At 40.6% G+C, this 26,351-nt stretch overlaps 1 protein-coding gene across 1 annotated transcript in view; it reads right to left on the bottom strand.

The window, feature by feature from the left end:
* rap1gapb (RAP1 GTPase activating protein b) overlaps nucleotides 1-11,606 on the bottom strand; it is a 40,428-nt gene extending 28,822 nt beyond the window's left edge. The window contains exons 1-5 of the mRNA XM_084738882.1: nucleotides 11,559-11,606; nucleotides 9,170-9,208; nucleotides 8,802-8,987; nucleotides 6,323-6,426; nucleotides 61-139 (exon numbers count right to left, since the gene is read on the bottom strand). Coding sequence (XP_084595008.1) covers nucleotides 61-139; nucleotides 6,323-6,426; nucleotides 8,802-8,987; nucleotides 9,170-9,208; nucleotides 11,559-11,597 — 447 coding nt within the window. The 5' untranslated portion in view covers nucleotides 11,598-11,606. The remainder of the gene's footprint in view (nucleotides 1-60; nucleotides 140-6,322; nucleotides 6,427-8,801; nucleotides 8,988-9,169; nucleotides 9,209-11,558) is intronic.
* Between the last annotated feature and the right edge of the window lie 14,745 nt (nucleotides 11,607-26,351).

Raw genomic sequence — 26,351 nt, 5'->3', positions numbered from 1 at the left:
TCATTATAAACACAAACTGAAATACACTTTTTTTTTTCGACTTTATATTCTGTACGATACCTTGGCCATCTGAACCACGTTGGGGAACTCGGTAAGGCAGGAAATGGGAATCACGTCATGGTAGGTTTTTAGCTTTGTGCTGAAAGGCAAACAGTTTGAAAAGTCAAACAGCTCACTCCTCAGTTTCTAATCCAAAGCAATCCTCCCGCTTTAATGATTTCTTTCTTTGATGCTCGGCGTTCATGCAAGTGAGCTGCAGTTCAAAGGGGACCTTTTCCTGCAGGTGCCGTGTGGAGCACAATGGTCTTCACGCTTGATGTGTCTGAGCTGAGATTGCCTATAGAAGAGGGTCCAGTGCCCATCATTACTTTTTAAGGAATGATTGCTCTTCCCGAAAGTTACAATAAACAACAATAACATAAACACTGCACACCCACTGAGAGATAAAAAGTGTTTCATGTCAAGAAAATTGGTGAGATACTTACGGGGATACTTCGATTTTTAACTGGGAGTAATGTTCTAACCTTGGTCTTTCAAGCTTCAGTCACTGTTTTTTACATTGCTTTATCCTTGGTGTTTCTTTTACTTCACTACTGACTTTTATTTATTGTTTTTTAATCATTGTAATTTCATTCTTGCAAATTATTTTTGGTTTTCATTTGTTTCCTGCCTGCACTTTGGACTGCATGTGTGTATCAAAGGTTGAGTCCAGTTAAGTTATAATTACTTTATAACTCAAAATAGATTAGATAGATAGATACAGAGATATAGACATCTCATTGGCCAGGTGATGCGTCCGCACGGCCGCCGTGCTGGGGAGGTCAAGATCCGTTAGTATGTAATACAATGTGCATTGAGAGATGCATCGTAAACTGATTTTCATTAAATCTATAAAAGTTATAAAAGTGGGGAAATTGAACATGACACTTGTGGTGGAAAATCTGAAAATAAAGACAGACACAATGACCAAACTGGTCTTTGTGGTGGTGTTTTAATAAGACTTTGCAGAGGATCAGTAAAGCCACACACTGAGAGCGTGTAAAAGCAGCTGATAAGTCAAGAATGTGCATCTGTTTTATAGGGTATAGAAGAGGAGGAGGAGGTTGAGTGAAGATATACTTTATGTGGTTGTCAGAAGAGTCATTATATACTTGGTGTTAACAGACATTGGCCTCCCAAAAGAAGAACTGTGTGTTCAAGGACGGGTAACCAATTAGTCCCTGCCAGACAAGATTTGATGAGAAGCAACTAAAGTTCAACATGTAATTTTCCCACTGCACACTGGTTACTTGTTTGAATTAAATTCAGTGAATGGGGGCGATCTAATCAGCTCCATTTCAAACATTAACCTTCTGAACAGTCACAGCTTCCACTGGGATTTGCTGGCTCTGACGTATGAATAGGCAACATCAAGTGTAAATTATTCAGAGTATTCGGAAATTATTCAGTAACCGAGTTTAATTTTAACAAGTAACCACTCTCGTGTTTAATTTCGTGAAAATCAGTTCGGAATTGAGTGAGTTAGAGTTGATTTTGTGGTGCAATGCATCTCTCAATGCATGTTATATTATTTATAAGCAGATTTTGACCTAACCAACATGGCGGACGGGCAGGTGCATGTCAAATCACTCCCCAGTGTTAGCGCTGGATGTGAATCATCCCTGGAAACACTTATAACTGTGGAACATTTCTGAAGCAGCAGTTATTAAAGTTTATCGACCTACGCAGGATTGCACTAAACTGATCACTTCCTCGTTGCACATAAAGCATCACAACACTATACCCACAACTGTCCGGAGAAAACTCAGAATTTCAAGGCATCAAACAAAAACCACAAAATGCCGATAACTGACTCTCCTCTGAACTGTGATTGTCCATTTGGTAGCTTAGCAACCATAACTATGGTACGGCAGGCGTGTAAAGCTTCTCCACGTGCTGAAGCAGTGTGTGCATGGAGCTGCAGCTGGAGAGACACTCGGCGTTTAAAGAGTTTGGAGGGTGGCGTCTTTTTTTAGACTCTTCAAAACCAACAGGATGAGAGCAAAAGAGTAAGGGGTGGTTTGAAATGTGTGCTTATCTGCTCTAATGGAAGCAGCAATATTTAGCATCTCCGGCACAAACTTACTGTGACTGTTACTGTAGGACGCAGGTGTTACTTCCAGGACAAATTATCAAACTAAGTGGTACTAGTTTGTGTGGTTATAGGTTATAGATTAGGTATAGACTTTTTGTTGTATTTCCTTGTCATACTTGTAATTCTAGGTCTAACTATATTCACGATGCCGTTTATCTCAGCTGTCTTCAAGGACCATAAGATGGAGAAAAGGCTGACTTTTTGCCTGGGACATGCAGCTGGCCTTTTCAGAGTCTTTTAGTGCAATATAATGCAGCCATCAAATGCATCTTCAAGACCTTTTTTTTTTTTTTTTTTTTGAATGAAATGCTGAGTCAGCTGAAAACATTAACAGTCAATCCAAAATACAGTGACCAGATGTCCCAGTTACTGTCCTGGTTTCAAGATGGGTGTCCCGAATCCCAACAAATATCCCACTACCATACCGTCCCAGTTTTGACCATAATTAAAATCATATTTTATACTTGTTTTCAGCATTTACACAGATGTTTATCATGTTCTGTCATAGGCTTTGACATGTGTAGTTCTTTCTGTCAAGGTCTGCCTGCAAACTGGCTTTAGCTTCAGGACATGCTACATACAACATGATGCACCCCTCAAAGAGGTTATTTTAGGCACCAAAACTACTTGAAGTGGGTCTGCAGCTGGACCTTTCTCCTTCCTGACACTTTATGACCTCCTTTCTGTCCGTATCTTTGAGACCGCCTTCGCTCACTGCAGTTTCTCAGACATGCTCAGCCGCTTATTTTGCTCCTGATAACTCTTGTAACACACACGAACATGTTGACTAGGTTAAAAAAAAAAAGATTTACAGTGTACGGGGGATTAACAGTAAAATAAAAAAAGCGATTCTGATTCATCATGTAGCTCTCTTACAGATGCTTTAAATAAACACAACACTGTGAGTCAGCGGCTGCGACTACACGAGCTGAGGTGAGTGAGTTTGACTGGGGTGACGGGGTGACCGTGGGTGGCGCCCACCCAGTGGAAAACATCACCGTGTGAAAAATGTTGTGGGCTGAGCGATTGTTACCTCTCGCCATACTCATCCGCTCCACAGCTCCATTAACAAAGAGGGAAGGCAGCTATAAAAATCTGGAGTGGAGTCTCTCTGGAGCTAAAATTAATTCACAGGTTATGTCGTGCGTGGAGTTTTGCCTCCCTCCCCCTCGTCTGTCTTTAGCAGAATGTGAAGCAGTGGAGGACTTCAGCGAGCGAGCGCGAGTTCGGGTGACGGTGGGTGGGAGGCATCGCACTACAGAGATGAATAGTGTGCTGATTGTTGAGTAGGCCTACTCTGTGGCACAGTTTTCTGATTCAACATTTGTGCAGAGAATCCTCAGTGTTTATGCTGTAACGCACAAAACATTTGAAAACTTTTATCTACACTCACATTATTATACAACTCCCAGAACATAAATGACTCACACAAATCTCTGTTTGTCCCTGGTGTGTGTTTAATTCTCGTCTCAAACTGGCTCCTCCTCCCTCCAGCCTGCAACGTGATGTCAAATCTATAATATGACCTGGCCTGCAGAATTATTTCTCATTTAATTTCTTATTTTAGTTGTTTCATACCAATTTAAACCCCTCACTTGAATACAATTAAAATAAAAACACAATTCTACTTATAAAAATGTACTGTATGTATGTATTTCTGAAGGATGGCAAACACTTTTTTTTCTCTCTTTAATTTTTCTTCTTCCTATTACAGTGTTTCCACCGCAGGAACTTTCCCTAAGGACAAGGAACCTTTGGAGGAATTCAAAGTGCGTTTCCACTGCAGGGACCGGGGTCTAAATTAAGTTCTGGGGACATTGTTTTACCCACCAAAAAGTCCCTGCCCAGGGGTTAGTACTTTCCAAAAGCACTTTGGAGTGGAGGGGCAGGCAGCGCTGAACATTTCTGATTGGTCAAATATTCACAGCACTTTATTTCAACCACCATGTTAAAAACTAATATACTAATATGCCTAATCTTTGCGGGTCTTAGACGGTGATGAAAAGAAAGACAATAACACAGTTAAGGATCCTTTTAGTTCCTGGGTCTAGTTCTAGGTGCTGTAGGTGGAAACGTGGCTTATGTTTATTGTCATCCTTTGTATGTCTAAGTCATTATTGACTGGTGATAATAAAATATTTCTGCGTTAATGATATTTTTTAATATGAAAAATACAGAAAGATATTTTTGGTTTACAATAGCTGCGCTGAGCTCTCTTGCTTCCGCTTGAGGTGATGAAATTAGTTTGTTTTATTGCCGTGTTAACTTTCTTTCACTTCTTACATGTTACTGTGGTTTTGTGGTACGTCTGATCTTTTGTAACCAAACCACTTCCACACTCCTGAGGCCACTTCACTTTTTGTAAATAACTCCTCCACCGTGAAGCCGGTATCAGTATTACTTTCACTTTCTTTTTTTTCTCTTTCTTTTCCCCTGTTATTCACCAGTTACTAAATAAACACAGACAATACTGACAACACAGAAGTAAGAAAGCATTAAACAACAACAAAGCAAACAAAACAAAACAAAGTAAAACAACTAAAATAATTATCAATAAGTATGCAGGGGTCTGTTTGGGTTTCACCAAAGTCTTAATATTACCATTATCACTATATAATTTTTTTTATCATGAAAAAATTACAATTAGGTTTTTTGATAATCGTAGTTATTGACTTTTAATAAATATATGACAGGAATAAAGCTGTTTCTGAGGTATTTATTGTTAGACAGCTGCATGTTATGAGGAGCAGTATTAAAAGTGTGAAAAATTGTGCGCTTTCACCTCCCTGTGACTTAAAAAACAGACTAACGGGGCTTGATGAAATGAATATCCCACAAAGCAGATGTTATGAAGCCATTCCTTAGACAAAATCGGTTTTAAAAAAAGACATTTCAGGAACAAAATACCGTGAATGAGCCGAAGTCATCTTGTAGAAGAGAAGTAAGTTCATTCATAAAAGTTACAACAGCGAGTTGGACTCAGTCTGACTGAGTAAAATAGGCAGCAGATGTCTGAAGTCATATTTAATTGAAGATGAAATTGACGAGAAAATGTAGTGGGTTCCCCCTGACAGCGGGGACAAACCTTCGCTCAGCGCTGCCTATTGTCCGCAATTCAGCTGGAAAATGTTTAACTTTTTAAAATTCATCACCACGGCAACCAGTGAGACGTGAGATGCTCTTCTTCTTCTGCGTCATTTTAGCACTTTTAGCTCAAGGCCACTCGATCTATCGCGGACAGTCAGATCTATCTGCCTTCTAAGCGGGCTTACAAGAACCCAACAAAGGAGCTCGACCAAGAACCTTGTTATATTCCAAAGGTTTTATCTAGAGCCTAACAGGGTGTTCTACCCAGAACATTTTTATATCCCAAGGGTTTTATCTGGAACCTACCCAGAGGGTTCTCCCAAGAATCTTCTTATATTGCAATGGTTTTTTCTAGAATACACTCAGGGGGTTCTATTGAGAACTATATTTTAAATAGCAGGGGTTTTCTCTAGAACCCACCCCAAGTGTTCTACAGAGAACCTTTTTAGATTGCAAGGGTTTAATCCAGAGCCCAACCAAGGGGTTCTCTTGAAAAGCTATTTGCATTCCAAAGGTTTTATCTAGAACACAGTCAGGGAGTTCTACTGAGAACCTTTTTTCATATTCCGTTGGGTTTATCTAGAACTCACCTTGGGGGGTTCTCCTGAGGACTCCTTTAAATTATGGCTCAAAGAACCCTCCATGAAAGAATTCAACCCAGCGTCTTTCAAAAAAGGGTTCTTTGGATAAAAAGGGTTCTTTCTTTAAAAAGGGGTTCTTCAGAAGCAAATGGATCTGGGTAGAACCTCAGCCCTTCAAAAAACAACCCTTTTGGAACCTTTATTTCTAAGAGTATATGTCTAAATGTATAGATGTCACAGACCCCGGCATTTCATGGATACTTGAAGCAGAACAGTTGCAGTTCTGTTTTGAGAAAAGGGCCACAGAGAGACACAGAAAGATCCACATATAGATCAGAATATTTAGAGATACTGAGACTCTGAAAGAGAAAGAAAAAAGAGAATTTGCAGTAAAGGCAAAGAACAACTGCAAGAGATATCGCAAAGATGAGGACTATAATTAAAGAAAGTAGTAAGGGGAGAGAGAAAGCACAAATGGGAGAGAAAACAGGTCAGATATGAAGATAATAGGAAACTGTACCGAAGCATCAAGCGCAGATGCTCTTGATCCCCAATGACATCATACTTCATAGAAAAGACCAAGTGGCCCAGGGCAGCATCCATGGTGTAATAATTAAAGTGTTCCTGGGGGCAGATAAGCAGAAGAAACTTTAATGCAAGAAAGAATACACTCCTCCAGCAACTGACAGCGAGTGACATAATAATAATAATAATAAAAAAGAAAAAGCTATGATAAATTAGAACAGTCATTTAACTGTCCTTGAGGAAAAGATGTGAAACAAGGTACAACGTGTCGACAAATCTTATTCTGAACACACTGGAGCTTCGGCATGTAGCAGACGCACTCTATATACAATAAGGCAGCTTGTTTCACAGTTTCGAATCATATATCACAATAAAGCGACACTGAGTGTTCTCTCTTTTTGTGATGTTTGTACTTGAACATGCACTTAAAACTTTGGTAGAGAATCCGAAAAGTGTAGCAGCATTGATTTAAATAAAGGTTTTCAAGGGCAAACGCCGACTTTGATTTTAATCTCACAAGCAAACAGCGGCAGCAGTCTCTTTGCAACTCCCACGTGTTTTCAGTGGTTGTACAGGTGACTGTACAACTTTTTTCTTTGCCTTCATTCACACTTGACAAAATCTCAAACTCCTATTTTTGTTAAGATAAAGGAGCTCACTTCTGCAAACTATAAAGTCCTGGGTTAAAATGGTCACAGTGTAGAATCAATACAGCACCAACACAACAGTGGTTTAATTTTACCCAATAACAACGGGTAGAAAAACACCGAACAGAGGAGTGGTTAAGATGAGAGTGTTTTTTAGTGTGTGCAACTGGATATCCTGTACTTAACACTCTATTTAAAGCTGGAGAAAGTGATTTTGGAGACAGATATTGATTGTTGGGTCTCATTCCCAGGTGAGTTTGAGCCACCAGCAGCTAAGTGTCGGTATTTAAAGACCTGGAAATGAGACTTAAAAAAATCAACTACCTTTCTCTGGAAAAAAAACAAAACAGGTTTTCTCATAGAGTGCTGTAGGGATGATATACTTTTGTAGGCAAACCTGGAAGGTGGCATCACTCTTGTTTACTCCACAAAAAGCCAACGCAATCTTTCCATTGGATTCTGAACAACAGTTTATGATGCTTATGTTTGTTCAGCAAGATAATCTTCACAGATGAACACCATTTTTATGAATTTTGAAGCATAAATGCAATCATCAGAAATGAAAAGCTCTTGAAGTCCTATGCAGCAGCCACAGGTTTGATTCCTGCATGCTGCATGTCATCCTCTTTCTCTTTACTCCCTTTCCTGTGTACTCATTGCTATTCCTATCAAATAAAGGCAAAAAGCTGAAAAAGTAATTTAAGAAAGAAGTAAAAACCTAATGTTAGGCTGTAAATGAACTACACCATGGTTGTGTGACTCAGCGTCACACCCAGTGGTCTCATTCAGCCACTTGTTGGCAATGCTCTTTTTTAAGAAATGTAAATGCTTCAAAATTCACGAGCAGGGTATTTACAGACAATATGTTGTGTCGTAGAACAAAATATGAAAATCTATTAAGCCTGTATTAACCACAGACCTTATTTCAGGCAAATAACAAAAAAACCCAGTCAAACAATTCATTGACTTTGTGACGAGTCAACCAGAAGTGCTAACAGGCTAACTCTTTTCTGAGTTTTAGGACTCATTCCTGCAGCAGGAAGATGAACAGGTTAAGCACAGATAGACACACAGACAAACATCAAACATTTTCAGAGTTAAGAAAAGTATTTACAAGTGTGATTGCAAGCACACAGGTACAGCCTTCAAAACGTTCAGATGTAAAAAAGAGAACAAAACTTTTTTTTCAGGTCATTTCATTTGTATGCAGCGAAGTGTTTGAACCCACTTTGCCAAGATCAGTGTGAACAAGATGTACAGCTAAGAGCTGCAACGCACTAGAGCCTTATAAATAAACAACAAACAACGCTTCTCCCTTCTGCAGGAAGACTCATAAACGGTGAATGAGGAATGTACAGTTATCATCTGTGATTAAGTGCAGCATGCTGTGATATATCAAAAAGCTCCAGAGGAGGAGGGAGAAGCGTCCATATCACCATAAACAAGCTCAGAGAGAACTGACTGTACAATGAGCTTTCAACAAGCACGAGAGAAACAATTTGTTTATATACAAAACACAATTTTGACCTACTGTTTGCTTGATAGATGTTCCACATGAGTCTGATATCCAGTCCCAATTATTTCTAATGTTTCAATTTCAGAACCCTGATCGATTAATACCAAATCTTCCGAATGTAGTTTTTCTTGTATGATACATTTGTGGGGCAAATTCTGGAAACAAGCGACCTTTCTCAAACCCAATACAACCCTTGTAACCATGTGTTATAACGATAATAAATTACCTTGATATCTGTTTATTTTAAGGGACAACACTTTTTTTTGCTGTTTTATAATGCATAAAACCAGATTCCTTTTCCCTATCCTCACCTTGCCCATGAAATGCTTCCTGTAGATCTTTGCGGTGCTGTTTGTCTCCAGTTTGATGTGGGAGGTAGGACAGGGGGGCTGCTCAGCCTCTGGTGGGTCTTTAGGCTCATGATTGGTCCCCTCGATCCAGTAGCCTCCAAACTGGGGCAGCAGGATGAGTGGAAAGGGGCTGGTGCGACCCAGAACCTGACGGCCACAGAGAAGAATAATGTCGAAAAAAGTATCAGCCAGTGAGCTGCATCAAGAACTGCATTCATTGCTACAGAAACTTTGTGCTTTGTTTTACCTACTGAAACCTTCATCTTTACAGTTTTTGACATTTATAAAATATGTAGTGTGAGTTATTTGTGCGGAGAGTACATATGTACCTCGTGAACGCTGGGATAAGGGATGTAGTCCTCTTCTGTCTGCGGGGAAGGAAACGAATATGAGTCAAACTGACAAACAGCCGCTCGTAGTCATACATTCAGTTTTGGTTCTTTGAGGAAAATAACAATGAGCATAACCACTGTGACAGAATATTAACTACAGTATCATGCAGTTCTACATTTTTCAGGGTTACTTTTTGTTATCCTGCAAAGAGGACAGCGGCCACGTTAGCAGCCTCTTTGACAGATGTATTATATTCCTCTTGAGTGAATACGTAGCACATTTTTATTAGCAAGTCGTTCGCTAAAAGGTGAAATATTTTATAACCTCCAAAGACGGGGAGCTAAAACCTACATTAAAAAAAGACGACAACCTTTCACTTTCTCCACAAAAGAAAGTGACCTGGCTGGGTATGCATGTGTTGGTGCGAGAGAAGCTCACTTATGTGGTACTAACACGCATCACCTGACACTGATGGACTCATGATGCCCCCATGTTCCAAACAACACAGCAGAAGTGCCCTCTTGTATTACTCTGCAGTAGAGAAAACATGATAAAAGCCCCCTACAGTGCCCCAGTATCCAAAAGAACAAGATGAAGTGCCCTCTAGAGTGCCCTTCTAGTGGATGAAACATGATAAAGTGTCCTTCAGAGTCCCTTCCCTTCCAGTAGATAAAATGTGTGTCCTGTAGGGTGTCCTTCCAGTTGACAAAATGTAATTAGGCTGTTAAGGATGCCTTTCCAGTGGGCAGAACACAATAAATCACCTTCTTAGGTACCCTTCCAGTGGACAGAAAATGTTGAAGTGCCCTCTATGGTGGCTTTCCAGTGGAGAAAATGTAATAAAATGTCCTAAACGCCCTTACAGTGGACAAAACACGATGAAGTGCCCTCCAGAATACACTTCCAGTGGACAAAATGTGATGAAGTACCCTTCAGTGTGGCCCAAAAAGGCATGATAAAGTGCCTTTAAGAGTCACCCCTACCAGTGGAAAAATGTGGTAAAGTGCCCTCAAGGATGCTAGTCTAGTGGACAAAGCATGAATAAGTCACTTTCGATTACTTTTCAGTGGACAAAACATGGTGAGGTGCCCTCTAGGGTGCCCTTTCCTTCCCTTCCTATACACTGGTGCCCCACTGCACAAAGCTGCTGCCCTTTTTATTTTGTATTTTTTCATCTCTGCCCTTCAGACAGCCTGAGTCCACAGCTGTCGCTGGACGTGGTCTGATATTTGTATTCAGTTACTGCAGTATTTATCTGTGATGTTTGTTGCACTCTTGAAAACATTCTGTGACATCAAGCTGCCATTTACTTCTTTGGCAGAACCACTTTACCTCAATGTCAGACGATGACTTTTTCCATTTCCTTTCAACAACCCCAGCAGAACATGCCTGGACTTGTTCCATTACAAGTTAGAGGCAATACGCGGCCGAAGCAACTGCGAGAGCAAGCAGCCTTTTCTTTTCAGCTAAATGAAAGTAAAAGTGCCTTACATAATCTTTCTTACGTCCTTGCATTATTGGCGATTGCAGCCGCCACGTAGATGGAACTAGAGGAAACATCAGAGGATCATCAAAGTAAAGAGCTCTGGACTAAAACATTATGGCAATCTTTCCACTAATTATTCGAGACACTTCACTTAAAAACAGTAACCTCAAAGTTAGGGGATCGGCAAAGTCAGGTTACATCATAATCCATTTCACGGCAATTAATTCAACAGCTGTTAAGATATTTCACCAGCTATCAGATTGTCATTTCCCTCCATAAAGCCGCGACTGTGGCTAAAAAATTCTGAGTCTAGACAGAAGCTGTTGCTCTTTGTTACACTCTGAAACGGGTCGATACCAAAGCCTGGTGGTCATATTGGTGTTTAAGGTTAGTGAAAAAGCTCCACTCCACTGGAGCTCCATTACACTGTCAACATTTAAGCAGTTATCCACAGGAAACGAGTGCAGTATTGATGACTAATTTGGACAATAGGACTGCAGAGCTTTCTCTTAGCTTCTCTGTAAGGCTTTTTTTCAAACACCGAAACCACATTAAGCTTATTACAGGGTCGCCAAACCCTCACCAAGGTGCCTGATTGTTATCACGGCGATAAATGGTTTGATGTCCTTCTTTCGGCTGATTACCATCTATTGCGTGCCCTTTGTGACTTCACCTCACAGCTCCAGCTGAGAGCCTTCAGTGCCGACTGCATTAGGCTGTCCAGGTAATAGGACAGCTCAGGATTTTGCAGACCTAGTCCCCGTCGAGTTCCTAACTCAGTCGGTGAGCATCCTAAAGCCTGTCTGACAGCAGATAAGGGAAGGTTTAAAAGTCTACCATTACGGATGCTTTACCAGACTCTGGCCTATGAGGAGATGTGAGGATTTTTTTTGACTCACTTTGAGGGGGGGAGGGAGGGGGCATCTCTGTTCATCCATTCTGCAACCCTGTGGAGAGAAAGAGAGAGAGAGAGAAAAATGATACTGGGGGAACAGGTGAAACATCTCACACATGTGCAAATATAAAGACAAAGAGACACATACGCGGAACAGTTTTGATTGTCAAGTTCCATTAAATCTCTTGTGCAGCAGCGGCAGAGTGTGAGATAATTCTGTGTGACAATAATTCACGTTTACATAACACAGGCTCGATCACCAGATGGGCCACAGAAAGAGGAAGTGGAGAGGAGGGCTATCTCAGCAGAGGAAAAAGATAAGCAGACGGCCACGAGAACGGGGAAGGTGTCTCTGCAGATATCATTAACCATGATTCTACTTAAGGGCCTGAAAGTGCCAAAATAGGGCTTCCCATCTACTCTATCTATTCTTATTCTGCTGACTTTACTGACAGTTCCCAAAGCACAGACTGAGAGATGAATAACGAAGTATTCCTGATCAGAGGCCTGTTAGTGTGAAACACCCTGCAGCGTGATTTGAAATGTACCAAATTCGATTTTTTAGGACTGAGGAAGATGAGTCAAATGGAATTTTTTTCATTAAAGACTAGTCCACTGCTTCAGTTTCTCTTTTCCCTCCCCCATCCCCATTACTTTCTATTGGAGAATAATCATTGCTAATAATTAAATATGCAGCTCCTGCGCCATTCAGGTGCTTAACAACTAAAACTGAACAAAGGAAATATGGTTTGAATCCTCCCCAAAATCCCCAAGTAGCTCAGAAAGACTTAACTGTTATAATTAATGCATTACTAATTTGTATCTTCACGCTTAGCAAGCATGCCTTTTACACATGTGATGCTTCTTGGTTCCAGCAGAATAACTTTGTAAAGTTGTTGTTGTTTTAGCCTCTACAGTGTTTTGCATATTCTAAACTTAAATAGTGTTTTTGAGCAACACTTTAGGATTCCACCTAATGGGTATTATTTAAAAAACAACAGTATCCTTAAAGGCACACTATGCTGCATTTTCCCAAAGAAAGAAAACAAAGTAATAATCATAATACAGCATAATCCCTCTAAATCATCACTTATGACTCACTAGAAATATGTGCTGATGTGTCTGTATCTGCACAGACCCTGCCTGCTTTTTCTGATTTTTCTCATATTTTGGTGTTTGGGATGTCTCTTGGCTTCAGTCTGTTTGGCAGTGGTGTGTGACCAGGATGAGAGTTTGTGACTGAAAACACAGCGGCCAACAGTTAGATTAAATTCTCTCTTCCCTTTTCTCTCGGTCTGTGAGAGCTGCAGGAAGAGTTGCACACACAAACACACACACCCAGGCAGAGCAGACAGAGGGTCGATTCTGTTGTTCACACAAATAGCGTTGTGCGGAGGTGTGGGCGTGTTTATTTGTGCTTTAGAATGCAACCGCTTTCAAAACAATCAGAAAATAACATTTTCTCTGATTCATGGCTCTTGCTAACACCACCCGCTTTCTTAATTCTTTCTCTATGTCTCACTCCCGCTCTCTTGTTCATTGAGCTGCAGAGGAAGAACCAACTTTGAATGGTATGTTTGCAAGGCTACATAATCTAACCCACTGATTCCACTGGGCACGTCGTGTCTGCACTACAGCTTTTGGTCAGTCTTCCACACGGCTTCATACTTCACAGCAGCGCTTCAGAAGTGGAGCATTTTGCCCACCTGACTAGGATGATTTACTCCGATTTGTTGATTTGGTCATTTTTCCTTACTTTTGTGCCTCTACCATATGTAAGTATGCTACAACGTTGAATAGTTAATTTTAAATATCTGTTTAAATTGCATCATGAGTCTGCACATGGTGTTTTATTTAAAAAACTGATGGCATTCTCTTTGCTGTTTCCGTGTCGGACCTCCTGCCCGCTCGATCTGCTCTGTGCAGCTTGACGCAGCATCTGTCAAAAATAGACTTGCACATATTTGAAGCGGAGTGGAGAGCGCCGCACTTGTCTAGAACAGCTACTATCAGCTCCAGTGCCATAATGTGACACAGCCGTGCCCTGTGGAACCAAACCGTAACTTCAGAGTAATACCTATACCAAAAGTACTTCAATTTACTTCATTCAGTACTCATCATTTGAATGGAAACATTCCTGAAACAATCTTTCTGCATTTTAAGCATTCATTTTATCAGACGCCACAAGCATGTAGTTGAGCAATACTTTTGAATGTTTTGGTAGCATCGTGGCAAATACACTGTTCTTCACCGTGGTTGTAGCTGCTGCGGTAATGTGCAAATCACACATCAGCTGCTTGTAAAATCCTCAAAAGTAGCCTTTTTTTTTTTAGGTCTGGGTACAAAAAGGATCAAATGCAAGCGTCATTTGACTGGAAAAGTTTCCACTTGTTACTGGGTTATTTTGGTTGATACCTTAAAGGTATCAAGTATCTCTACCCAACCCTACTATTCAGATTAAATTAGTGTTTCTGGTGTTCAGGACCATGTGAAGTTGATTCTGACACAGCAATGTCAAAAGGTCAATGTCATAAGGCCTTCAACCACTTAACAATACTATAATAAATACAGTATATAGAATAAATAAGTATAAAAACTTTCAAACTGAAAGGAAGAAAAAGAAAGCTATGATTTAGCTAAAAGGAAAAACTAGTGGATGTCTATAGTAGACACTGTGATTAAAGTATATGTATGAACTGTGTTGTGATTTTTCCAACGGTAGATTAAGAATCTACTGTTTGTGCGTCTGGGTCGTGTAACAAGTTGAACTTCACCGGCTACAAACCACATTCTTAAGAATCCACTTCAGCATTTTGAAAAACAACATTTCACACATCTGGTGACGCATAAACAAGTTATACACAGCTGTGAAGAGAAAACACAAAGGCTCTGTTCAGCACATTCAGAAGCATCAGGTTTCTAAAGGCACCCTGGGGCTGTCACTGCTACAAATACCGCAAAACACATTAATGGGAAAGAGAGGGATACATGGACACACAAGTGTTGCAGTAGCAGGGTTGCGATCTGAAATATAAAAATAGCAGGAAAAGGAGAGAAACAGGAGTCTCAAAATAGCAGCAAATGGAAGTTTTATGTCTGAAGTGAGTGGAATTCTGAGGATGCCCTTTGATTAAAGCCTGCGAGGAAGAACAGACGAGCTTGGCGGCGAGCGTGAGACAGAGCCTTGAGACCACTTACAGTACCTGCATCCTCTCGATCATGGCAAACAGGTCCGAGGTCTGGGGAGAAGAGTTGACACAGATCCAGAAAGGGACATGGGTTTGAGTTGTATTGATATACTTTCCCTGCTGTTTTCACTCATCCTTCATCTCAGCTCATTCAGAAAACTGGCTGCGCACTCTCAAGACACAAGACCTCCTGCTGGAATCCCCGACAGCCTTTAATTCTTTATTTCACTATGGCAGCGATCCCAAGTGCATCCCCCAACCCTCTTGACACCAGTCGCACTGAGGCTCTATTCAGCTCCAGGAGAATCGTTCCTCCACGCTTGAAGACAAACACACTGTAAACAAGTAACTCTTAGGGGAAAAATGAGCCTCAAAGCTCCACAGTGCTTCTCACGGTAGCTACAGCCAACAGCTCATTGGACTGCGTGCAACGGCCAAATTAGCTGGAAGACACTGTTGGTGTGTGGAGCATGCAGTCGCATTAATGCGTGAATGAGACTCACTTAACCAGTCGCAAAAAGATAGGGAGTGTAAGAGGCAAAGGAAATAAAAATAAATTGATATGGATGGTCCAGCAGCTGGGTTTCTTGTCATATATAATATAATCTTGATGTTTTGTCATCAATGCATGAACAGGATTTTATACAATTTAGTAAGACTGAAGCAAAATCCTTAATAACTTTATCTTATTCTTACTTCATCTTATCTCAGGTTAGGAAATCAAACAAAGTTCTTGGTTTTGAGAAAGTTCCAACAATGCAAGAAGAGTGAGATAGCAAACGGTTATAATATTAGTCAAATGATGATTTGCAGTGATTGTAACAGCAAATCAGGTGGGGTGAAAATTGGATCTGTAAACCCCTCACACTACCGTATAATACAGGCTGAAGATAGGACCCTGGTCTGGCCCAGATTTCTCTTCTCTGATTTTCAGGACGGGAGAATCTGAGGAAAATCAGCCAAAAACTACTGTAGTGTGGAGCCAGCATTCATGAACACGATTGATATTGAACACTTATATTAGCTACTGTTATGGAACATTACTGTTAGCCACTCTTCGTAAATGCTACTGTTAGCTAGTGTTCACAAACACTACTGTTAGCTACTGTTAGTGAACACTAACTTTAGCTACTGTAATGGAACATTATACCGTCAGCTACTGTTGGCATACACTACTTTTAGCTTCTGTTAACAAACACTACCGTTGCTGCACTCTAATGGAACTTGTGAACTTGTAATTATGACATAGGAAAGTTGCGTACACAACATCAGAACTTGGGTCTTTCAGAAAACTTCCAGTTCATGATTATGTGAAACCGACAAAAAAGGTGCGCTCATGTGGATTCATCGGTAAACACGCCGCCATTGAACAACACAAGCTACTTTTATTGGACAGTTGCTAGCTAGTTAGTAAGTTAGCTGCTACAACAGGTAAAAAAGTGAACATTAGGACAACTTAACAGCCATCCTAAAGTTAGGAGAGTTTATTTAAGATTTTGGGAAGTAAGGATTCTTGTGTAATACACTTTTCCTGTCTTAAGTTAGGAGAGGAACACTGACTTAGCAACTGTTCAACTGTAACAGGATTTTTTCTAAACCAGGCCTAACCGAAGTTACCAGGGTTACCAAACAGTTAAAATAGGATCTGCGAGTTAGAACGTTGCTGCAGTATGGGCTCAGCAAACCATGCATTACCACGTAATGCAGTTGGTTGTCCAATTAGCAGAGGCACTGGTACAGGTTAAAGTAGAGGAAAACACCCTCTGGCGTGCATTTCTCATTTCTCATCTGCAGTGGCCATGTTATGGATTTTAAGCATCTCCAACCTGAGATGAAGAGGATCGCAGCAGCCCTGACGGCGCTGCTTGTTGTGGGGTGAGCCCTCTGTTCACCATGTAACACAAGTGGACTGAAGTGCCAAGCTGATGTTTCCACATGACAGCTTAGATTTACTGAGGGGCACTGCAGGGCTCGCAAAACACACACACACAAACCACAGGAAAGCGTACACGTGCATGCATATAAACACATAAAACATACTTGTAAAACATATCACACCCACAAAAGCACACACACACACACACACACACACACACACACACAAACACACACACACCTGACCCTAAAGCCAAGGGTGCCGCCTGAGTCTATTGTTACATGTGAAAATAAACAGTGCCATATGATATTCAGGGAGATGCTGCTCTCATGACTGCAAAACAAACATCAACAAACATTGTCTTATGCTGACCAGATTATCAGTGAACCACACAGACTGAATCTCTCCTGAGCAGGAAAGGAAGCAATGCGCTCCTGGATTGAGGAGCTTTAGTGCAGCAGAACGTGAACCATAGCGAGGTAGATATTTTATTATTAGAAAACAGAAAAACTCTGTATGATTGACAGTTTTTCCATTAAAACAAACTGTTGAATTTTGCATGATATTACAGGGTTAAAACAGACAAAATCATTTTTAGCCAGTGGCGAGAAGAAAGCCCTTTTAAATAACTTAATTTTTTTTATATAAATAAAGTTATTACTATTATTATTATTTTGTTAACCCAGCAGTAGTGACCCGACTCATGAACAACTCCCGGCCAGAGGACGCACCTCCAGCAGTTCAGAGCAGAGAAAACTGGTTATTTTTTCAAGAGTTTGAAGCCTAATTTTATGTACTTTGCAATTATGATCACAAACAGTTGGCAGCGTGGTTAATAGCACTTTTTAAAATTAATTTAATTATTTATTATTGCCGTTTTAACCTCATAATAACGTGCAAAATAGACAGATATCTGTGTTTAACCACCTGTTGAACAGTAGATTTTGTTCATTGTACTGACAGATTCATGCTCCACTGCTGGTTCTTTAGCCCCATATAGTTTGTGTTTGGGGAGAAACTGCCTATAGTACATACCTTTTTTCTGTTTTAACCTTAAAATAACATGCAAAATCCAATTCTTAATATAACTTATATACATATATCTATATTTAAGCTGTAGAACAATAGATTTTGTACATGGTACAGACAGATTTGTGCTCCACTGCCCAGTTTTTAGCCCCATACAGTTTGTGTTTGGGATTATTTTGCTTGTATAATGAGGTTAAAACTGAAAAAGTATTGTATTATAGGCAGTTTCTCCCAAACACAAACTGTATGGGGTTAGAAAACAGGCAGTGGAGCATGACTCTATCTGCACAATGTACAAAATCTGCTGTTCTGCAGCACCAAACATAGATATCTCTCCATAAGCTACCTTGTGAATTGCAATTTGTATGTTATTATAAGACTAAAACAGAAAAAAGTATGCACTATAGGCAGTTTCTCTCCAATTACAAACTCCATGGGGCTCAGAAACAGGCAGTTGAGCATGTGTCTATCTGTACAATGTACCAAATCTGCTGTTCTGCAGCTTAAACATGGATATCTGTCTCTAAGCTACCTTAAGAATTAAACAAGCAACAACAGTAACTAGAGCGAGAAGAATCCCTCACTTCCAGCAAGTGAAGAATACTCACATCGCTGAGGCATCGTCTCTTGAGAAAAGGCTTACTGGGGGGACTGTTGAACAGTCCATCCGATAAGGCATTCTTAGCTATCCTGAGCTCAGTCATCATTCCACAAGTACGAGAGCCGGCAAGCTGACAGGAGCGAGGGTGTTGATGTCACTGTCAGCCGTGAGGAGAAAGGCGAGATTGACACAGACACTTCACACTCACTGTCGCATGGGCAGTAAACTAGGAGAGAAAACTTGATAGCTGTCCATCAGAATCCATACATCAGAGTGTGTGGGGTGGAAGCATGTGCTGATATGTGAGAATATGAATTCCCTTCCTTCCCTTTTTTTCATGCCCTCCACCCTCCCATATGCACAGACACACACACAGCTGTTCAGTAGGAAGTCAGAGGAAGGGAGGAACAATGTTTCTCCCCTCCCTGCGCGCAACTATCTTCTCTTTTTAATGCAGAAACACACACACACATGCGTGTGGACACACAAAAGATTGCACAGTTCTCTTTTTTGGTATCACAATACGAGACTATTCTCTTCCTCTTTTCTTTCATCTTGTATTTCTCAAGCCTCCTTCTCAGAAACTCCTCTGCTCCATGCAGACGGGCAGACATAAACATGAAAACGGGTCAGCGTTGACACTTCTTTTACTTCAAAGGACAAACATAAATTTTTATACATTTTCCAGTTTGTGCTTCCTTGCATTTTACAGCGTATACTGAGAAGTAGGTTAATTATACCTTCAGTGCTCATTTAGATTGCTGATTGTGAGTTGTTTATTGATGTGTTTCTATAGAGTGCTGCAGGGACGTATTTATAGGCTCTGGTTCCTTCCACAAAAAGCCAGTGGGGCTTTCCATTGAATTTTGGATAAGTACCTTAAATAAGTTCTGTGCTGAACAAAACTTTATGATACTTCCACGTTTTGTTCATCAAGATCATTTTCACAAATTAACTTTCATGATTTTTGAAGCATGTGATCGCAAGAAGTAAAAAGTTAAGATTAGACTAAAAACAAATTCCCACCCACTAAGAGACCTCAGCATGACGGCGTTTTATGTCCCCAACAACCTCTGTTGTCTAATTTTGCGTTGGTTTGCAACTGGCTTTTTTAAGATGCGTAAAATTCAAAACTCAAGAGTGAGGTATTTACTGGCATATTTTATATCGTAGAACATCATGTGAAAATCTCTTCAGTTCGTGTTAACCACAGACCTTATTTCAGGCATGTAACCAAAAACCCATTCAGAAAAATAAATAAATTAAAAAAAAAACTGAGAGACGAGGGAACCAGAAGTGCTAAAATGCTAACTCATTTCCCATTTTTAGGACTCATTTCTGCAGCATTTGATAAGCCCGTCCAGTTCCGATGTCAGGATTACATCATGGTGTTAGCTGGAAGTAAAACAAACGAAGAACTGGAGGCAAACACGGATCACCTCAGAAAGCAGGTCACATAACCTGCCAATAATTTGATCTTGCTGTGTTGTTGGGTGACACAGACTTCAAATGTACATTTTGTTACATACCAGCTGTGACTGCCAATCAAAATAAGCTAAAATGCGATAAGACAAGGAAGGAAGGCGATGGCTAAAAATGCGCACACTTCACAGCAGATAATGTTAAATAAAGTATTGTGTGTTATAGGTACAGGTTATAGGTGTAAGTGGAAAACATTAAGTCTGTAAAGGTTTGTCATCATCAGAAATAAGGGCACGAGGAGGAATAGGTGATTTTTCTTGTAATGCTAACTCTTTTAGCACATTAGCTAACCTTGTTATTTAGCTGTATAACCAAAGACAAAATGTCAAGGAAACTGTTCAAGTATTGCATTGGTGCAAATTGCATTTGTAGAAAGATTTTAGGCTCATTGAGTGGATGTTACAATCTGGTCCAACTGGTTATTGTAACTTCTTCAAGTACAGCGTTAATTTTGACAGTAAATATTAATTCAGTTTCAGTTTTAGTAATGGTCTTTTGACTACAATACCATTTACTGTTTGTCATGACCATGGTGGGAAATGACCTCTGAGTAAATAAGTCTGAGTGCGCAGATCAGACAGAAACTGAAATGAATACAGACACACAGCCTCAGTGCTGCCCTGGAGATTGAATCTCACAAGAGAAGTGTCAGTAGATTTTGTCAGATTTTTGTCATCATAAATGACTTTTTACTTAATAATTTTCTCGTTATCATGAGTGAAAGAATGGTCACGTAACACTTGTGGTCCTGGAGAATGATTGACCACCTCACAGCAGTCTATTAGTGGGTAAACAATCCAACACTTGATGAATTCTGCTCCATAATGACACAAGGAGCTGACAGTGAAGGATCAAAAAGCGACGTCAGCGCCACAAGCCAGTTATCCCTGCGGTAAGTTTTCTGACCGCTCCTGCTTAAACCGAAAAGTCAGGATCATCAGGCCCCACTTTCCCAGTCAGTTTTCATACTGAAAGATCGAGATCAAGAGAGTTTTTGTTTTTGCCCTTCTCCTCCACCGGAGGTTTCCGTCCTCCCTGAGCTTACCTTAACACCCGCATTTCCATTTGAAAGGTGTACCGCCCCAGTCACACTTCCCACCTGCCACCGTCCCCGGGGCAGGTTATGCCAGGCAGTGCCATGCGCTTGACACCAGAAGTGAGAGCCCATCTTGCCAGCGAGTGTTTAGGGAGTTATTCTGCCTGCACCTCAGCTGCGCCCACAAAAAAAACATCATAATGTTTGCTAACAGAAAAGTCTGCACAGGCCATCAGACAGATTTTCAACCCCTTTTCTTGCTGTGATGTTTAAAATCAATGCTTCATAATATAGAATAACCATCATAAATGAATGTAAAAAGTTAATAAATGGGTGGTGCACTCTGAGGACATGTGAATGCATCAGGCACTTTGTTCACTGCGTCGTGATCTTGGTAAGAAAGCAACAAGCTCCAAGTGCTATCACTGCCACCAGGGGAGAGATGTGTGAGACAGGCAAGCACCCCAGTTCCCTGCATGTGTGGATGCTGCAGCCTGACGCAGGACCAACCTCATTATCTCCGAAATCATCTGCGCTTAGTTAAACACTCGTATGACATGAGAGCATGAGTGGAAGACAGAGGTGGAAAGTAGAGATAAAAAGACAAGATAAGTATTGTGGGATGAAACGAGAGCTGTTGTTCTTTGAAAGCCTGAAGGTCTTTTCTGTGCAGTTTTCTCCATGAGACCAGCATCAGATATCAACAAACACCGACCTACTTCTTAAAAAAAACAAACACTGCTGAAAGCTTTCAAGAGAATAGATTCTTCCCATATTTGTTAAGTGTTTTTCATTTAGCAATAAAAGATAAACACGATCACCTAACTGCCCATATTGATTCCCCTAGAGGAAAATCAATGGGAAGTACACACAAGACAGACAAGTTACATAGTTTGAATTAAAAAAAAGGCCCAAAATATGGATTTTATATGGAGAGAGGTAAGTTACGCTGTACCTGAACTGGCCTGCCGTCTCATCCTGACGTTACGTTCCCGGTGATGTGTTTACTCAGGTCTAGACTGGATTTAGCTGAATGCCAAACTGGGATTTGAGAACATTCACAGAGGACAGCTGAATACTAATCACACACTTGCCTGATAATCGTGTGTAATTGTTGCATGATGGTAAAATGTGAGGGAGGTATTAATTACTATTCAGATTCACACTGTGAGAGCTGACATTATTTCGGTTATAAAGCATACTGATTGCGAAGCTGCGTTGGTGAGTGCGACATTTCAGCTCAAGCTGTTTGGAAAGTCAACCTGCTGTTGTCGAATCCTGCTTGGTGTTGGAGACAGTATGTGCTGTGATCTAATGGAACAATATGTACTGAAGAAGACCAAGATCAACAAGAGACGAGTGCAAGAAATAACAGATTTATTACTTATTTATGGTTTATTTTATAGGGTCAGATAAATTATACATTAATGCATGCATTATTAGTCTTGGTCACTTTATGAGGGTCTAGTTTCATCTCAGAATTGACCACAATTTTGCTCAGTCTTGTCTCTTTTTTAGACTAAAAGAGCTCGGAATTTTATTTCAAGACCATACAAGACTATAACTGCTGGGATATCACTAAATTGCCTGCGCATTGTTTGATTTATCTGACAATATAATTATTGTGATTGGCTGTAAAACTTTCTGCTTCAAATGCAACCAATAACTGTAGTCATTTCTAATTTAAAAAATATTTATTACCGTTACCAGCTGTCACACCTCCCCACCGCCCTCCAACCAAACACAGCACAAGCCAGCTAGATCCTCTCTAATAAAATTTGGCTGCCTAAACTACAAAGATTTCTTTTGCAAAACATCCTCCAAAAGAAAACACACACAAGGATTTAAAGTCTGCAGTGCAACACTACTGAGTCAGCTGGGACCACATCAAACTTTTATCAGAACTAACAAAGCAAGTATGAAGAAAGGTAAGCTAAGTGTATGTGACACTAGCATAGGTGGCTAAATTATGTTCATGCTTGTGACAAACAACGACGAGCCAGGCCACATTAAGCTATGTCGCTACTAGCGATGATACCAAAATTTTGACTTTGATACCAACAGCAAATATAGTATCGTGATGCTTGATTCTTCAGACTAAATTGATACTAGTTGGATGGTTCTACTGCAGGGGTTTTCAATGCTTTGTGCACAAGGCACACCATGCATTCATACAAAAATGCCTCTTTTATCAGCCTAACCAACAGTGGAAACCAATACTTGCCAAAGTTCCCAGAGTGCAGGTGGGAAAAGAAAAAATAAGGCATCAAACAATCAGGGCCTTTAAAGTGTCACACTTAGTAAGTGACAACTGCACCAACATTGAAAACTAGAATTCACTTTGACAGAAGGTGAAGAATTTTTTTAGCGTATACAATTTGTGTCTGTATTGGAAAATTAGTGTGTACAAAGTACTGATACAGTAAATTAAAAATTCGGGCATGGGCTGGGCTCAGGCTGGAGTTTTGGCCCGTGCAGAGCTCTAACTAGTGCTAATAGCCCTATGCTATTTGGCCACTTTCAAAAGCAGCAAAATGAGTCCCCTAAATAACTAAATGTTGCTACAGCACAAGTTGAAAGTGTGATTTGAAAATATTTAACTTCGGCAAAAACTTAGCATGTATTGCGGGGCTTCAGAGACTGTTGTGTGGAGAAACAGCTGACAGACGGCTGAGAGACGGGGGCAGAGCCACAGCTTAAGGAAGAGAGACTGGAGGGAAATGACAGAAAGACCTGGGGTCTCTTGAGTGCGCAGTTCAGTAACAGACTGAACTGAACACAAACATACACCATCAGTGCCCACGTGAGGCAAAATTTCGCTTCATTTTCTCTGTGAACACATCAATATTGACCCACAATAACCGAACAATGAAAACTTCTGATACAGAACCAGTTTTTAACACAAAAGTATTAGTCCCTAAATTTCAGTATACAGTGAAACTAATGTCAGCTCTGACATAAACACGACATGCCACAGTACTGCTCTTCCTCATGACTTCTTACAACACAGGTATACATAGACAACCTGAAAACTGCTATCTGATGCAGCATCAGTGTTCATAACTGATTCTAAATTGCAATATCCATCCCTTGAAGGGCTTTTATCATAATAAGAGATTAAACCAGTGAGGTATGAAGAAAGTATACTGAGTACAGCGAGATGCAATTAAGCACACGCTTGGAAATGTCTTCTGTGGACTTTCAGACTTCACGTCCTACAGTCTTTTAAGCTGCTCACGTTTCATCTGCTGCCCTCAGAGACAATATGGAGCCTCTGCAGTGAATACACTATAACTGTTCGAATGCCCGAGGGGCTCAGACTACACATCTCGTTTTTTTTTCTGTCGTGATTACAACCAATTGCAAGAGTGTGTGTTTGCCGAAGAGAGGAGCTGGGAGTGAGACGGTAAATGGCTGACTGATCAACTGATTCATCGATCGACTGACTGACTTGGCTGAATGGCTAAGCGAGTCAAAACATGGTATGTGTGTGAATACATATGAGGGGCATTAATATCCATGAACCATACAGTCCAGACCTTTCTTTCTCCTCAGTCTGCACACAGAGCAGTGAAGCTCTGATTCCAGTACTTCATCGACTCATCACAACCAGAGCTCTATTTGAATTTCCACAGACAAATTGTCAATGATTTGCATCCGAAGCAATATCCCCACGCCTACTCACTCTCCGTCCTCCTTCATTTATGCTCTGCGGGTTAGCTGCATCCTCAAAGGCAATACAGTAAAATGGAAAACTAAACTTCAAAGGGAGTCAATCAATGGGCACAGAAGCCTATCATTTCAGCCAGGGAAAATCCATCGGGATCCATTCATCAGGTCTGGCTCCAGTGACTAAGCCTGACCTTGCTGTGGCCACTGGGGCCTGGGGGACACAAATGGAGTTCACACAGATGGCCCCCTCCACCCCATCAATGCCTCAGATGAGCTGGTTGATTGCCACAGAGGTTAAGGTCTACAGAAGGCTGCAGAGTTTTCTGTATGCTGATGGAGATCTCCAACTGCCTTCACTCTGGCAAAAACAGTGATCACTTAAGACAAAGAAGCACTGTAACCCTCCCTATACATAGAACAGCTCTTGCATTTTGATCAACACCTTCTGGGAATTTGTATGTGCGATGCATTATTATCACTAACCACTACTTTTTACAAGTAAAAACCTTGAACTTTCAACATAAACCCTGCGAATCCATTAGTACCCATATATTACTGCTGAACTGTACAAAGTGAGCATGTTAATGACATCATCAAAAGAGAACTCCACCAATTTAGCATTGCAGTATATAATGTTACTGGTAGGGCTCATGCGTACAGTGTTTTTTTTTCTCCAAGTGAAAAAATTCACATAATCCATTTATGCATGCATTTGAATATCAAACCATCACAAAACTGCATGGCCCTCAGACAGAACTCAGTTTTCACAGTGAGTCTTCTTCCTGTTGTTTTAGCGATGCACAGCTGCAGTTACAACTGCGAGCATCTTGGTTGTTTAAAATATACATTCTGATTAACAGTGGATGGGTTGCAGGTGGAAAATACGGTGCCTCTCTACAGTAAGAGAGATGTTCTGTGCTGTGTGTGCATTCATGCACGAGGCACAGTGATTATTTACTTCTGTTTCTACTGGAGAGTTTCCTCTGTCAGGTTTGAATAGCTTAAAGTTACTGCAGTTTGTAGTTTTCCTGCCTAAATATCTAGTGCTGCGGTGACATTACTGCACGCATGGAAATGAAACTGAAAGCAGCCTGTCTGATCATTCATAAATGACACAGTCATAAATACAACACACACAAAAAAAAGAGAGCTGGCACTGCTCGACATCATTTGAAGGTAAAATAAGTGACAGGGATCTGTAGAGGTGTGGGTCTCTAAATCGGAGAAAATAATAAATTTGGATAGGTGGTGGGTGGATGTTTTACTACAGTAGCAATGCACCAGCACTTCTGATTAATAGCAGATGGGTTGTGGATGGGAAACAGGCGCAGATTCACGCATGAGGCACAGCAGCAACTTCTTCTGTCATTTAATTCTGTTTCCTCTGTCCTGTGAAGTTTATAACTACAGTTTTTAAATTAGCTGCTTAAACGTCCCACAGTATTTGCAGCAGTGACATTACTGCACATGTGGAAACAAAACTGAAAGCAGCTTTTCTAATCATTAAAGCAAATCATTAAAGAAGTACATGATTACAACACACAACACAGAAATCACCTGGAAAGCTTGTGTTGTGCAACGTAATACAGAAAGTAATACAGCCTCACTGTACAACAGTATGACATTGTTAGACAGATGAGTGTCGATGCAACAGATCCAGTGATATTGCCTTTTTTATTCTAAGCATTCTTCTTCCTTGTCAAAACTTGGTACTTATATTACCCACAAGGCAACAGCAGTTCGAACTATGGTACTAGCCTCAAGCAGAGATGAGAAGCAGGCTGCAGATGTCTTGTAAGCTCACTTTTCCCCCCAGATTTATTTCATTTTCACATGCAGTCCTCAGCCAAGTGACATCACCTGAGGCAGTTTATCAAACTGTGTGCAGCTCCCTCTGGAGCCACGAGGCTTTA

This window comes from Lutjanus erythropterus, chromosome 2 (assembly GCF_056507025.1).
Source record: "Lutjanus erythropterus isolate fLutEry1 chromosome 2, fLutEry1.hap2, whole genome shotgun sequence".
Classification (NCBI taxonomy): Eukaryota; Metazoa; Chordata; class Actinopteri; order Lutjaniformes; family Lutjanidae; genus Lutjanus; species Lutjanus erythropterus.
This window is presented reverse-complemented; position numbering and strand designations above follow the sequence as displayed.